This window comes from Beta vulgaris, chromosome 4 (assembly GCF_026745355.1).
Source record: "Beta vulgaris subsp. vulgaris cultivar EL10 chromosome 4, EL10.2, whole genome shotgun sequence".
NCBI lineage: Eukaryota > Viridiplantae > Streptophyta > Magnoliopsida > Caryophyllales > Amaranthaceae > Beta > Beta vulgaris.
Genome location: NC_079205.1, coordinates 1,159,632 through 1,173,457, shown reverse-complemented (window position 1 = coordinate 1,173,457; position 13,826 = coordinate 1,159,632). Strand labels below are relative to the sequence as shown.

The window sequence follows — 13,826 nt, the reverse complement described above, 5'->3', positions numbered from 1 at the left end:
TCAGTTTAAGTGGCAAAAAATAATAAGAAAATATTATTATAGTATTTTTCATAAGAAATCTAATAGTATAATTTTGTAATTTTTATTTGTCATATACTCATATCATAAGAAATAAAATAACATTAGATATACACTTTTTTTTTTCTTCTTTTGAAAGGTAAGGCGAAATTCACATGTTTTAAAACGAAAGCATTTATTATTACTATTATTACTGATGCAAGTAAGGATCTTTAGATGTTTAAGGAAGTTAACATTCGCCACATCGGGAGGGACGGGAACATGGGCGACGAATTTCATTGCTTCCAAGGGACACCTTTAGGGTTTGTTCTCCCTATCTTATTTTCAGTTCGGTTCAGTTTTAATCGGTTTAGTTATAATCAATTCAGTTGTAAATCAGTTCAGTTCAGTTCAGTTGTAATCAGTTCAGTTCAGTTGTAATCAGTTTGGTTCAGTTGTAATTAGTTCGTTTCAGTTGTAATCAGTCTGGTTCAGTTGCAATCATTTTGATTTAGTTCGGCTTCATTTATCATTTCTATTAGTTATAATTCAATTCATTATTTAAATTCAGTTGCAATCAGTTCAGTTCAATTCAGTTTAGTTTAATTCAGTTTAGTTTAATTGTTTTATGTCGAAGAGAACATGCCCTTATAATAGTATACTATTTCCTTCCCTCTATATGTATTGATTTTTTCCTCCTGGTCGAAAAGGACGTTTTAAGTTAGCCTCGCAATATATAGTTAGCCTAGCTTTTTCTCTCATTGGTAAAGAAAGAAAGAAAGAAAGAATGGAAGCATTTATTAGGCTATAATGAGTAATTGAGTACACATAACACAATGCATATAATTGGGCTGGTTTCCAAACATTTATCAAGCCCATATAGATCAAATACTTGAGTTAAGGGCTTGGCCATCTATAATGAAATTTTAAGTCCACTTCAAAAGATGATGGTGATCCAATAAAAGGCCCCACAACATCTGCAATTTGTATTCCAAATTTAATGTGCATATCTAGCCCATATCTTTTAAATTTTTTAAAAAATCATCTAAAAAATAAAAAAAAATTCTATATTCCCTTCCAAAATATTCTCTCTCCTTTTAATCCAAAAATTAAAAAAGAAATATATTCTCTCTCCTCAGCTGAGCTACACCTACATGACATGTCTTAAAGTCCTTCATTTCTGTGACTTTCATCACCATTTTTATGGCTTACCTAAGACTCATCTGCTCCTCCTCCATTTTCACTTCTTGTGCTCTTTTTTTACCCACTTCCAAATTATGATTACAGCAAAAAAGACATGATTTTTAACTCTTTTCTTTGAGTTTCTTACAACTTTGATTGTACCCTTTTTTTTAATTCTTCATTTGAGCTTCTAAAGTTTCATTTTTACTCTTTAATTACCTAAAATAAGAGTGCCCATCTCATTCTTTTGATGATTTGTTGCATTATATGATGTCAAAATCAAGTCTTTAGCATTTCTAAGGTGCTTTTGACTGGGTGCCCCACCTTATATTCTTGTGATCTGGCTGTAATATTCTTGATTTCTTTGTTGTTGTAGAATCTTTATACATTTGGGAATATTACTCATGATTTGATTTTTTTTTTTTTGTGTTTATTTACTTTGAGCTGGAATGTTTGATTGTGGTTTCTAGGGTTTAACAATCTAGGGTTTTCTGGTGTAATTTGGGGAAATTCCCCCATTTCTTGTAGGTTTTGTAATTGTTTGTTGTACTATTATAGCTTCTTGGAGGATTAGTTTTGCTGGTTTGGGAAGGATGTTGTAGTATCTTGCCCCTGAGAAGAATTTCTTGTAGTTAGGGTTTGTTTGGGAAATTTGATTGAACTTTGGAGCTTTTCGAAGAATGGCGGAAAATGGTGTATCTTTTGTGGAATGGAAGGAGGAATATGTGTCTCAGGAGAGAGGTGGCCGTATAGTTCATTATATATTAAAGGATTCTTGTGGGGAATCCATACTTGCAGTAGTGGGCACTGAGAGGAGTCTTAGGCATATGGTTTATGTTGTTGCTGAGGAGTTTTTGAGTTATTCTGGCACTGATAATCCGGTCCAAGCCGGGTTTAAATGGAGATCGAGAAGGGAGGTGGTTGACTGGCTTACATCTATGCTGGCCAAGCAGCAACAAGCAGGTGATCCATCATTGCTATCACCTTAAATTTATGTTTTTAATATATTTGTGTATCTTCTTGCTTTAGTGGAAGTTAGTACACTTTGTTGTTAACTGGCAAGTTGATGTTTGATAGGTAGATGGCGCTTTGGTGGTTTTCTTTAACATTTCGTGTGCTTTGATCATTTTGTGGGTGGGAGAGTGAATGGCTAAACTACATTTTCAGTTTTTTCAATGTGAAGGGGTATTCATGGGGTTCTCTTGTATCCGTTGGTACTTTGATGTTTTCTTATGACTTCGCTCTTGTTGTTGTGGTAGTATGATTGAGAGAATGCTTTCAATCAAGAAACTGAATCATTGAATCCAATAACCAAACAAATGGATGTTGAAATACAACTATACAAGGGATTTTCCAGTCTTGTTGCTAGAAATAACAAATCATTATGCTGAATGACAACTGAAACGTATCTGCCTAAGAACCTAAGAAATGAGTCACTAGTATCAATAAAGCCATAAGTCTGACTGTATAGGCTGACTAGTTAAGTATATAAATTATCTCTCTTTTCAGTCAATTAGCTCGACCTTCAATCTGCAGAACCATCCTCCTAGTATCAATAGAATGACCACCAAAGCCGTCAAGAGTACTCCATTTACGTCTATCTACCATCCAAAATACTGCCAACCTCTGTGACCCATTAAGTTTCCATGATAGGTTTTAACTTCAATAAGCGCCACCTATATAATTGCTAAAACTTTTGAATTAATGGTAGCTCACCCAATTGAATACAATCTGTGATGTACCAACATGTAAGTTCATAACCTAAGATGCTATACTATGTTAGCACTCAAATGAAATACTTCATCTCTATGTTTTGTACCTTGTAGCTGCCTTGTGAATTTGTTATATCTATCTTCACCACTCTTTCTGTTAACTTGGTTAAAAGAATTTTCTTCATATCTATCATATTTGTTAAAAAGAGAGAAAAAGAATATGATTTCATCGAATTATGAGTAAATTTCACCTCTATATCTTTGTTACATCTTTCACATATTATATAGGATTAGGTCTATCATGTGTAATTAAAATAAGGTGGAATTTATCTCTATCTTCTTTACAATCTTGTCTAGCATTTTGTAGTCTTTAGATGTAGGTCATTAATTCATTGCACTATGTGACAACACTGCACATGTTCTAGATGAGCAAGTCTTAGGGTTAGACCATCTCACACTAATTGTTTTTGAGGCACTTGAAGTTACTCCAAAAAAGTATGGTAATCACCTCTGAAAATTTGGTCTCACTTGTTAATTGAGTGTTTTATCGCTTCCATACAAATCTCTGCCTTCTAAAATGTTCCCGACTAGAGCATCAGTCGAGAGCCTCGTATATCGTTACTCTTACCAACAGTAGGCGTCAACGATATATACTGAGCAAATACTTATATTCTTCTGCTGCTGATCATGACAGATTCTCCAAGTGGTGATTCAACCCAGTCTTTAGGATCTTCTGAGTTGTTAAGTGCTCCATACTTTTCTGCAAATAAAATGGTAAATCCCAGAGTCTCAGAAACGTTTTTTCCCCCCTAACATCAATTTATTGATATAAAGTTGGTAATGTATTTTGAATTTTTCAGGATCATCGTGTCAGAAACTTGAAGCAATCCTACTCAGATATAGTGTGGTTAGGTGCTGCATGGACTTGTGGAAAGCAGCTAAAACACTACCCTGCGTTTTGCAGGAATGGCACTACGATTGCAGTAAGCACTTACCGTTTTCTGTAATAAGTTATATCATGACATTTTGGGTTCTTGATTCTTGAAGAATCATATAAACCCCCTCCCCTTTTGGTGTAGTAGGGATGTTTGAACTAAAATCTATCCTATGAAGATCGGATTTGTTAATCGTATTTGTTATTGTATTTTTAGGGATTAACCCAATTACAACCAATGATTAAAGTAATTAGTCAGAAGTTATAATATTATTAACCAAGAGAATACACTTCCGGGAACCTTCAAGAGAGGGTGAAAAAGTCCACAAGTAAAGGATACCTCAACCACTATGATTAACGAGAACAAGGAGAATGGATATTTCTCGCTTCTTACAATATCAATGGTGCTCGTTGGATGTATTTAGTGTTCTGTTAGAAACCGGAATCGCAGGGGAGACAGGATGAAATATGGCTCAAAGCTCTCTCTACACACCCACATAAAATGCCTAGTTTAGAATGGGGTATTTTACATGGGACAATTATGCTAACAGCTTAGTTCAATCTCAGACTCGGCAGAGTATTATTGGTGTTCATGACATCGCAAGGATTCACTTCAGCTGCAGCATCTGTAGCATGCCACAGCTTTATTTTGCATATTGGCCCATGCTGCTTTCTGGAGACAAAATGTAATGGCAGTGACAGAATACCTGTACCCATCAACACAGTGTCATAGCCCGCCCTTCCTGATTTACACTTTGTGGCACTGCCACCTGCTGAATTAGCCTTCATGACTCTATGTTTATAGTGCTTCCACTTCTAAAATATACTCATGTTAATCCCAAAACTACATACTAAAACACTAGTAGGCACCATGCAAGTCATACATGACACTAACCTTTAAAGGAAGCACAATGCTTGCTTTACAGTTTTGAAATGATAGAAATGCTTAGCAGTGTTACAACAGGTTACTGCTAAGAAATGATATTCGAGAAAGAGTACTTTAGGTATAATCTTAGTTATAAGCTTGCGGAATAAGTTAGATAGTTTATTAGGAGGTAAAACTCTATATATCGAGGGATTTAGAGAGAGAGAGAGAGAGAGAGAGAGAGAGAGAGAGAGGCAGGTTCAAAATTGATGAGTGCTTGATTAGCTTTTAGGAGTTCATTTGGGAGAGAATCAAGCCTTTCGAAAGCTTGAGTATCGTTTACGTTTGCCGTAGTTTCAGTTTATTAATCAAATCATCTCCGTCTTTCTTAATTTCTGCCATTAATGATGCTTAAGCTATGCTAATTCATAGTTCACTGGTTAACTAGGATTCAATGGTGATCCTTGTTTCATTTTATGACAAGCTACAGTCAATGATTGCATTTTTGACATGTTGATGTCTTTAGTACATGAAATAAATAGCTGTCTGAATGATAATGCATCAACAGTTTTAGTCATTTAGAATGTTATAATAATAATCTAATAGCTTCCTCTGTGTTGCTATGCAGGCTCAATCATTTGTGTTTGTGATGGCTAAAGAGGGAAACCGGTATGTTGCCTATCTGGAGGATATGTATGAAGATAAGAAGGGTGTAAAGAAAGTTAAAGTAAGATGGTTTCATCACAGTCAGGAAGTTAAGGGTATAGTTCGTTTGCGGAACGCTCACCCCAAGGAAGTTTATATTACACCTTACACGCAGGTGATAAGTGTTGAGTGTGTTGATGGTCCCGCTATAGTCTTAACCCGTGAGCACTTTGAGAAATGCTTAGAAGGCTTTCCAGATGGTTTATTGGGAAAGCTACATCTTTGCTGTCGTCAGTTTAGAAGTAATAAAATTAAACCATTTGATTTGAGTAAATTAAGGGGTTATTTTAATCAGCCTGTTATTTCTTTTTTGGAGTCAGAAACCTTCCTAAATTCCGACTCTGTGTGCCGTGGGGTAATGGGTAACAGATTTAAGATGTTCGGGCCAGGTGATAGGGTAGCCAAAGGGACCAAGAGAACTAGGAATTATGGAGACCGAGAAAACTTATTGACAAGTTATACTGGGGTGGAAGGTTTTGACAAGAGGAAATGTACTCGTGCACCATTTGTTAAGAGTGGGAACTCTGATACCTTCAATAAAAGGCTGCTTTCATTCAATAATGGGGAATCCCAGCGGTTGCACATCCAGCTATTCCGGGTAGATGACAAAGTAGAGCTGCTGTGCCAGGACAGTGGCATCCGAGGCTGTTGGTTTACATGTACTGTCTTGGAGCTATCTCGAAAGCAGATGAAACTCCAATATAGGGATCTGGAGGACCAAGATGGATACGGAAATCTTGAGGTACTGTGTCAGACCTTTCCCATATGATGATGGTGTGCTTTTTTTGATGATGATTTGCTTAGTAACAGTATTTGGAGTTCACCATCTTGAAAGGTTTCACTGTCTTCTGGTTGCTGTAGGATATAAATGCTTTATAAATTCTGCTGAAAATATCTCCTTTGTTGTGTTGGCTGTGCCTGGCTGAAGTTTAAGCTGTCGAATTTTTTAATTCTATATGGCCGGGGAAGCAGAGTACTTCTAATGATTTATCTTAAGTGAAGACATAAAATTTGTTTGACATCTGATACCGCATCGCAATATGTCTTGAAGCTCTCCAAATGAACTAGTTATCAACGTGTGCTGTTTTATTTTGTAGTGTCTTTTCGTGTCAAATCTCTTGCAGTTGTTATGTTCTTCCTCTCACATCTCTTTTCCATCTGGTAACTAAAGGATTTCTTCCGAGTATGATATCTTTATACTACCTAGTTTCCGTTTAGGTGACTTGTTTTGACTTTTGACACTATTTACATACTCCACTTAGGCCGTCGTTTGTGTAATTTACTCAAGATTAAATATAATTATGTGCGACCTTATTAGATTCGCTTCGTTGTATTTTTTTTCAGAATATCAACTTTATATGTTTTATTATTACTGGTAATTAAAGGTGTGTATGATTAAGTTGTGTGTTGGCAAATGTGATAAAAGAAACTAGTCAACTGAAAAGAAATGGAGGAAGTATTATTTAGAAAGTAGAAAATGGACTTGTGAATGCTGGAACTCAAATCAAGACATCATGAGCAAGTCAAGACCTAAAGACCGTAAATTCACAGAAAACTTAATGTTTTTCTAAAAGTTCATATTGCGCTTCAGAAGTCCTAGAATGATGTAGTAGGAAATTAGAAATTTTTGCTGCTTACTGACACCAAGTTTAAGGCATAAACTAATAATACTCAAGTCTAATGGTATCAAGTTGCAAGGTTGTTTCTTGATATCCTTTTTTTTTTTTTTTTTTTGAGGGGTATCGATGACATCTGTTTCTGCTTGCTTAGTTTTTGATTGAGCTATGTCAATATGAAGTGGTAAAGAGATTTATGCTGAACCTCTTGGAGTTCTTGTCAACTGTTTATTTTACTTTATCTTATGTGATGGGGCCTGGGCCACTTCCAGCTTTTTTTTTATTTTTTATGTCTGTTAAGGATATAAATAATGTTTGCTTGCGTTGTTGATATATGCTGTTTAATGAATTTCAGGAATGGGTTCCAGCTTTTAGGTTAGCTGCTCCAGATAAGCTGGGGATGAGATGTCATGGACGACCTACAATCAGGCCATGCCCTCCTGTTAGTGATTCTGTGGATATAGAGTTTGAGGTTGGAGCTCCAGTAGATGCTTGGTGGAGCGATGGCTGGTGGGAAGGTGTTGTAACTGCAGTAAACAATGCCAGAGATGATAGTGTACAGGTCTATGTTCCAGGTACTAGCTGACCCTTTTTTCCCCTCTAGTCAGGCATCTTGTTTGTGATTCAGTTACAAGTCTGTTCTGCCCATTGGTGTTATCTAATGCTCTTTTACTCTCCCTTCTTGTTTTGATTTTTTTCTAATAATATATTATTGTACTTACATCAGGGGAGAACAAGTTCTTAGATGTGCCCACCAAGGATTTAAGAGTTTCCCGAGATTGGCTGAGTGGAAAGTGGGTGGATGTTAAGGCAAATCCGGATATACTTTTGGCTATCAGTGGTGAATTTAAACCACCTGTAGCCTCAACAGTCAGGAAGGATGGTGATGATGCTGATGATTCGACCCTCAAAAATGAAGTCAACGAAAATGAAGATGAAACAGCTGACGTGCCTGCTCCAGCCTCTTCCATTGGCAATATTGAAAAAATTTCCGCTTCAGAAGAAGATGATCAAGATGATGGTCACCATGTGAATGACAAAAGTAATGATGTTGGTGTTCAGGATATGTGCTGTGATGATGACCAGAAAGTTGGCAATGATGAAAATGATGATCGGAGAGAAGGTGAATCGGGTAATGGAGATGTGGAAACTGCAGCACAGGCCAATGATACATTGGATCAGACAGATGTCGTGTAGGAGCTCTTTGAAGCTCAAGATACCAGTGTAGATCTGTCAATTGTACAAATTAGTGTAGATTTGCTGAGCGCGAGGCTACGTTGATAGCATTTGATCCTGCTTTGGAGAGAACACCCCCCAGGTGTACAGCAATTAGGTGAGTCTTCCAAATCGGTTGTCTTAGATAAGTTTCTAGGATATGCCTGTGATCAAGTTCCAGTCATTTAGAATCCTTTAAGTGGATTAGATCGTGCTCATGTTTCCTGTCGGTTACTTCGGATGATGATGGTTCAGGAGTTCTTTACTAACAAAAATAGCCGTAACTTTTTGAAAATGTCTTCCAAATCGGCTTTCTTAGACAAATTTCTAGGAAATGCCTGCGATGAAGCAAGTTCGAGTCATTTAGAATCCCTTTCAAGTGGATTAGGCCTTTTGCTTATGTCTGTTGTAACATCCGTGTGAACTTTTCTCAGTTGTATGATGTCAAGTCGTGGTGAAATGAAATTCACCACTACTAAATTGTTTGTTGGTTACTCCGGATGATGGGTCAAAAGTTCTATTACTAACAAAGTAGTGACACTTCAAGGAAATATACTGTGTTCTTGAAGACCAGTGTAAATGTATTCAAATGTATGATTATTTTGTGGAGTTGATAAATTGTAAATGAATTATAATTGGGACAAGCTAAAAGAATATGTTGTATGCTCTGTAATGTACATGTTTACAATATAGAGCTAATCAGTTGACCTGACTAATCCCACAGGTTTTTATCTAATTGTTTCTGTAAGCTATAGTCTCAGCCATTTGTTGCCATCAATAAACTCCATATCAAGAAATGGTCTAGCATCGTCAATCCTGAAAGACTTCGCCCATGGCACCCGCCTTGTTGTGTTTGCTCCTGTTCCGATGCACTGAAATTCGCCAAACACTGTGGTTCTGAAATAAAACCCAGAAATCATTCTCGTTACTCTCAATACTTGCAAGTCTGATCAAATTTTTTTCAGTTAAAGTTAAAGTGAGCCTTATCACATTTCTGTCCTTACTATTTCTTGATCTAGATGCAGGCCAGGCACTTGGAAGTATTGGGGGAGGGGTTTGGAAAGGTACATGGAACCCCACCTTCCAAGTGTCCTCAGTTGGCAGGAATCGGACGCAAATAAGTACATGCACCCAAGTCCATGTAGAGCATGGTGCACCCTTTTCTAAACTACGTCGTTTTATTATTTTTAGAGTCTATAATTTAAAAAAATTATTGTTATTTGTTTCCTTAAATTTTGCAAGTAAAGATTTCTTTTTCAAATTTAAATTTAAAAGATATATGTTCTTTTACCTTAAGTGTAGATGTTCATTTATTAGTTCTTTTCATTATAACATTTGTTCTTTTATAAATATAGATTTACACGTTCTTTAATTCTAAGCCATGTGTTCTTTTTTAAAGTAGAAAAGTTGTTGAAAAAAGTTCATGTTCTTTTATATTAATTGTATGTTCTTTTTGGGTGCACAATGAGCATTGTGCACCCTAGTCCATAATCCACGCTTTGGGAATCGGACCGCTGACCTTACGGACAGGAGGTGAGATCCTTGCCAATTGAGCCAATCATTGTTAGTAAGGTTGATGATCATGCTATATGTAGTTTCAATGTTAACCTATACATACTTCTGCCTTTCTGGGTCACCCCAGTCACTCCATCCTTCTGGTGCTATGACATCTCCCATGTCGCAATATGAATATACTGCTCTTGAGTATGGCCCCCAGGCTCTCCCTAGGTAGATCATTCCGCTTCCACTGATCGTACAGTTCAAGAACGAAAACCCAGTATTTTCATCAGGTGAATTTCGGTGATGTGCTGCAATTGCGCCTGACCGGTTGGCTATCGAACGAAGAACTGAATTCTGTTGGATGTTATTGTTCAGTATCAGCAGGGGAAAAGTTCTGTACTAAACTCTGAGAAGATGGAGAGGAAAAGTGAATGTTTTCAGGTTACCTGATATAGTGATCTTGCATTGCCAAAAATGAAATCAACTGATCCTTGGATTAGGCAGTGATAGAAGTAGTGTGAGCCTGTCTCATCTAAGAGAGTATCTTGGGAACCCAGCACATTTACTTTGTAAAACATTGCCCTTTCAGCTGCTACTCTTAGTGCCACTGCTTGCATCCCCAACCCACCTGGTATTGCCACTACTGTATTCTGCATCCATTACATATTAACATTCAGTTTTTGGGTATATTTAGGGGAATAAAAAGGGTGATATGAAGATGATATGATTTCTCACAAGGGAATGATCTAAATGAATATCTACATTTATTGTGTTAGGTTATTTCGAGAACTGTTTGCAACTCAACATGTAAGGAGGGACGTGTTGGCAAAAATATTCAATGTGGATCTTATACCATTTCTTTTTTTCACCTAGGTGTAGAACACGTCCTTCATTTAGCCTTTTTTTTTTTTTAATTTGATGATTAGAAAACATGCCGTTTATTGTTTCGTATTATTTTACTCGTCACTCTTTATAAAATGACCAACATGCCCTTTCCCTAAGATACTATTATACAAATGAAGTGCTTAAGATACCTCAAAAGTAATCTGAGATGCACAGAAATAATCAGAGTATATGGTGATAGTAGCTGAACCAAAAGTTCCAAGTTCAACCCCATTGCTATTCTTATCAGAGGCTTTATTATTCCATGTAATTACTGTATTTGAAGCCTGATTTTCTGTTCCAATAAAGGAAATGTAAGGCTTGGAGCTTGGTACAGTTACCCTCTCCCTGCATGAAAACAAATAAAACCACTCAATATTATATTCTGAACCACAGGATACTGAAAATTTTGGTTTTTCTACCACAAATCTTGAGCTATAGTACTACTATTTCTTGCTCTCAATAACACTAGGACCATAATATATATATATATAACGTCTTTTTTTTTTTTTTGTTTTGAGGTAAGATGAAATCCCTTGCAAGGAGGGGGAAAATTGGGAATACCTCCTGGCAAGGGGTGAGACTCGATCTCAGGATCTCTGGAATCGGAGATAATGTCAATACGGCAATACCACTAGACTATCACTTGCTGCTAATAATATATAACGTATTGTTGTATCAACTACATTACTTGAGAGTTGAAATACTAAGGTACAAGCACCAAAAGTGATTACTTATGCTACATAACAAACAAACATCGTTTAGGAAATTTAATGTGGAGTTAGTAATGAATTTGGCTAAACTAACTTAATTCAGTACTAGTATTGTTTATTAAAGGAGAAAGTTCTTCAAGGGAGAGATGATAATAGATTAGAATCTTCCAACAACCATAATGTTACTCTAATTCAATAATGGCATCATAATTAAAGAACAAAAGAGAACAGAAGGAGTATATATATAGTCCTCCCCTCATATTTTTCCTAAAATGGTCTCAGAAGTTCTAAAATATTCCTATCTTGGTGTTTGTCAAGGGGAAATAACATCCCATTTTCGATATGATGCATAGTAATCGGTATGATCAAATTATGGTGTGTCGTTATTAGTAATTTTATACTATACATTATTTCTAGTTTTGTGAGAAGGTAAGTAAACGGCTTTTAGGTGACTTTTCTTTTATTGTCTTTTGCCTTTTTATGTAGACAAACAATAACGCGAAAGTATCTAGTTTATGTAGACAAACAATAACGCGAAAGTATCTACAAGATGACTTTTTGGTAGCTAAATAGCAATTGGTCAAGCAAAAGTAAAAAAGCTAGCACGAACCATTGCTCTTACCAAAAAAAACATTTATAAACAGTCAATAGTCAAACAATCAATACAAACAACTTATTAATAAGTCACATAACGCCATATCATGTACAATAATTTGATAAAAAGTTTTTCTAAAAAAAAAGTTCCACATTCTTTTCCCAAGTGTGTGAAAGTTAAAAAAGAATTTTCCAAAAAGAAAGTAAAAAAAAAAATCACTAAAAAATGGAAAAAGAGGGAAAATATACAATACAGTTAAAAAAAAAAAGTCCAGATAACTGTCAAGTGGTAAACAGTAAACACCCACGTAGCTCCAAAAATACTACTCAAAACACAACTGCCAACTCACTAACCGCAGTAAATTCAAAGAGTAAGAAAGATTATAAAAAAAAAAAAAAAAACTTGATCAACATAATACTGCAAAATTCATCAAATAAAATTTAGAATTTACCTGTAAATTCCTGGAAGTATTAAAATCCTAATTCTCTGAGAATTTCCATAAGGAACCAAATCAACAGCACCTTGAACTGTCACTGAATCCCCTGTTTTTCCACTTTTATCAACAACAATAATTCCACTATTATTCCAATTTTGCTTTCCTTTAATCTCATTTTTCGACATTGAATCTCTTAATTCATCAACTTTTATATCATTCCATGTTATGTAATTGTAATTTCTGGTACTTTTTTGACAAAATCCCAACTCAACTAAAACACCCAAAAAACAGAGTATCTGTATATTTCTAAGCAACATAACTCAATTAATATGATTATGAGTAGCTAAATTTTTGTGGGTATTTGCTAAAATTGTTGAATTTGATGAAATATGAAGTGGGTATTGAAGGTTTTGATGAGAATGTGAAAGAGGTGAGAGAAATAAATACTTGGAGCGTCTTACTCTGTGACACTTCGGTGGTAATCAAAATTAATATTGGTTGTATAAATGTGAAATGATTTTTTCGGGTTTTTAATATTTATTGGGAGGGAAAATAATTTTTGGGGGGAAATAAATTTGGGAAATGTAATGAAAAATGGGTGTCATTAAAAGAGTGTTAGAAGTGTTATAATCCAAAGTTTTTATTTTGTGGGTAAGAAAGAATTTTGAAGATGTAGGAGTTGAGAATTTTGTTTTTATAAGTTTGTTTGTAGAAATTGGATTGAAGATGTGAGAAAATTTTAATTGAGTAAAAAAGATGAGTAGTTAAGAAACTTGAGAGCAAAGAAAACGCTTAAGGTGCTCTTAATTGAAGTATAATTTTATGTTTAGTTGTTATTAATGCTAAATTTCAATGTGAATGAATTTTTCCTAAATTTTCTACTTAAAGGAGTTGGAGTAACTCCTGTAATTTTATAATCTATAAAATATTTTTAAATAGCTGATTAGATATTGATGATGAATTAGAGAAGTAGACAGCCTTTAAGGAGAACTGTGTTGCATTGCATTTTAATAGGAAGTTTATTGTCGTTGTTGAGATTAATTTTCTTTAGCTTCATTTCATTCATATGGTAAGAGCCTTTAGATTAATAGAGTGAGGCAAAGAGTCATGGGATATATGAAAATTTTATTTGAGCAAGCACTATGCCGTTGGAATTTCCCCTTCAATTATTTCATGTGTTCTATATATCCTAAATTCTTTGGATAAAAGCCATATTTGATGCATTTATCACCAAGATTGTGTACTCTAATCTAGTACTTTCTAACTTGAATGATTCGTCTTGAATCTAACTCAAAAAATAAATCTGTATTTAGAGGTAACACCATGAGATGATAATAGAGATTACACCCGAATTTAGGATTATACTTGGATGTAGAATTCTGGCGTGTATTATTATTATGTTAGATTTTACTCAATTTTGGTACATTTTCTTAGTTTAACATGAAACTGTTAATAAATTAACCGAGAAAAACAA

The 13,826-nt window shown here is 35.2% G+C and overlaps 2 protein-coding genes across 2 annotated transcripts; one reads left to right on the top strand and one right to left on the bottom strand.

Annotated features, from left to right (window-relative positions):
* Positions 1-1,088: 1,088 nt before the first annotated feature.
* LOC104891832 (hypothetical protein) lies at positions 1,089-8,962 on the top strand. Its single transcript, XM_010677597.4, has 6 exons — positions 1,089-2,142; positions 3,586-3,665; positions 3,752-3,874; positions 5,319-6,137; positions 7,367-7,586; positions 7,739-8,962. Exons 1-6 carry the CDS (start codon positions 1,860-1,862, stop codon positions 8,206-8,208), a joined length of 1,995 nt encoding a protein of 664 aa, XP_010675899.2. The 5' UTR covers positions 1,089-1,859; the 3' UTR covers positions 8,209-8,962.
* On the bottom strand, positions 8,522-13,105 carry LOC104891833 (pectinesterase QRT1). Its single transcript, XM_010677598.4, has 5 exons — positions 12,368-13,105; positions 10,761-10,956; positions 10,173-10,376; positions 9,845-10,080; positions 8,522-9,123 (listed from the first exon to the last, which is right to left on the bottom strand). Exons 1-5 carry the CDS (start codon positions 12,667-12,669, stop codon positions 8,976-8,978), a joined length of 1,086 nt encoding a protein of 361 aa, XP_010675900.2. The 5' UTR covers positions 12,670-13,105; the 3' UTR covers positions 8,522-8,975.
* Positions 13,106-13,826: the final 721 nt, after the last annotated feature.

What these genes read in the sequence shown, in the direction of transcription:
- LOC104891832 (XM_010677597.4), top strand. Translation starts at nt 1,860, where the DNA reads ATGGCGGAAAATGGTGTATCTTTTGTGGAATGGAAGGAGGAATATGTG. An exon ending in GGCCAAGCAGCAACAAGCAG is followed by an intron (nt 2,143 to 3,585) that starts GTGATCCATCAT and finishes TGATCATGACAG; the next exon opens with ATTCTCCAAGTGGTGATTCA. An exon ending in GGAATGGCACTACGATTGCA is followed by an intron (nt 3,875 to 5,318) that starts GTAAGCACTTAC and finishes GTTGCTATGCAG; the next exon opens with GCTCAATCATTTGTGTTTGT.
- LOC104891833 (XM_010677598.4), bottom strand. Translation starts at nt 12,669, where the DNA reads ATGTTGCTTAGAAATATACAGATACTCTGTTTTTTGGGTGTTTTAGTT. An exon ending in ATACTTCCAGGAATTTACAG is followed by an intron (nt 10,957 to 12,367) that starts GTAAATTCTAAA and finishes GTTTTCATGCAG; the next exon opens with GGAGAGGGTAACTGTACCAA. An exon ending in GGTGACCCAGAAAGGCAGAA is followed by an intron (nt 9,124 to 9,844) that starts GTATGTATAGGT and finishes GTTTTATTTCAG; the next exon opens with AACCACAGTGTTTGGCGAAT.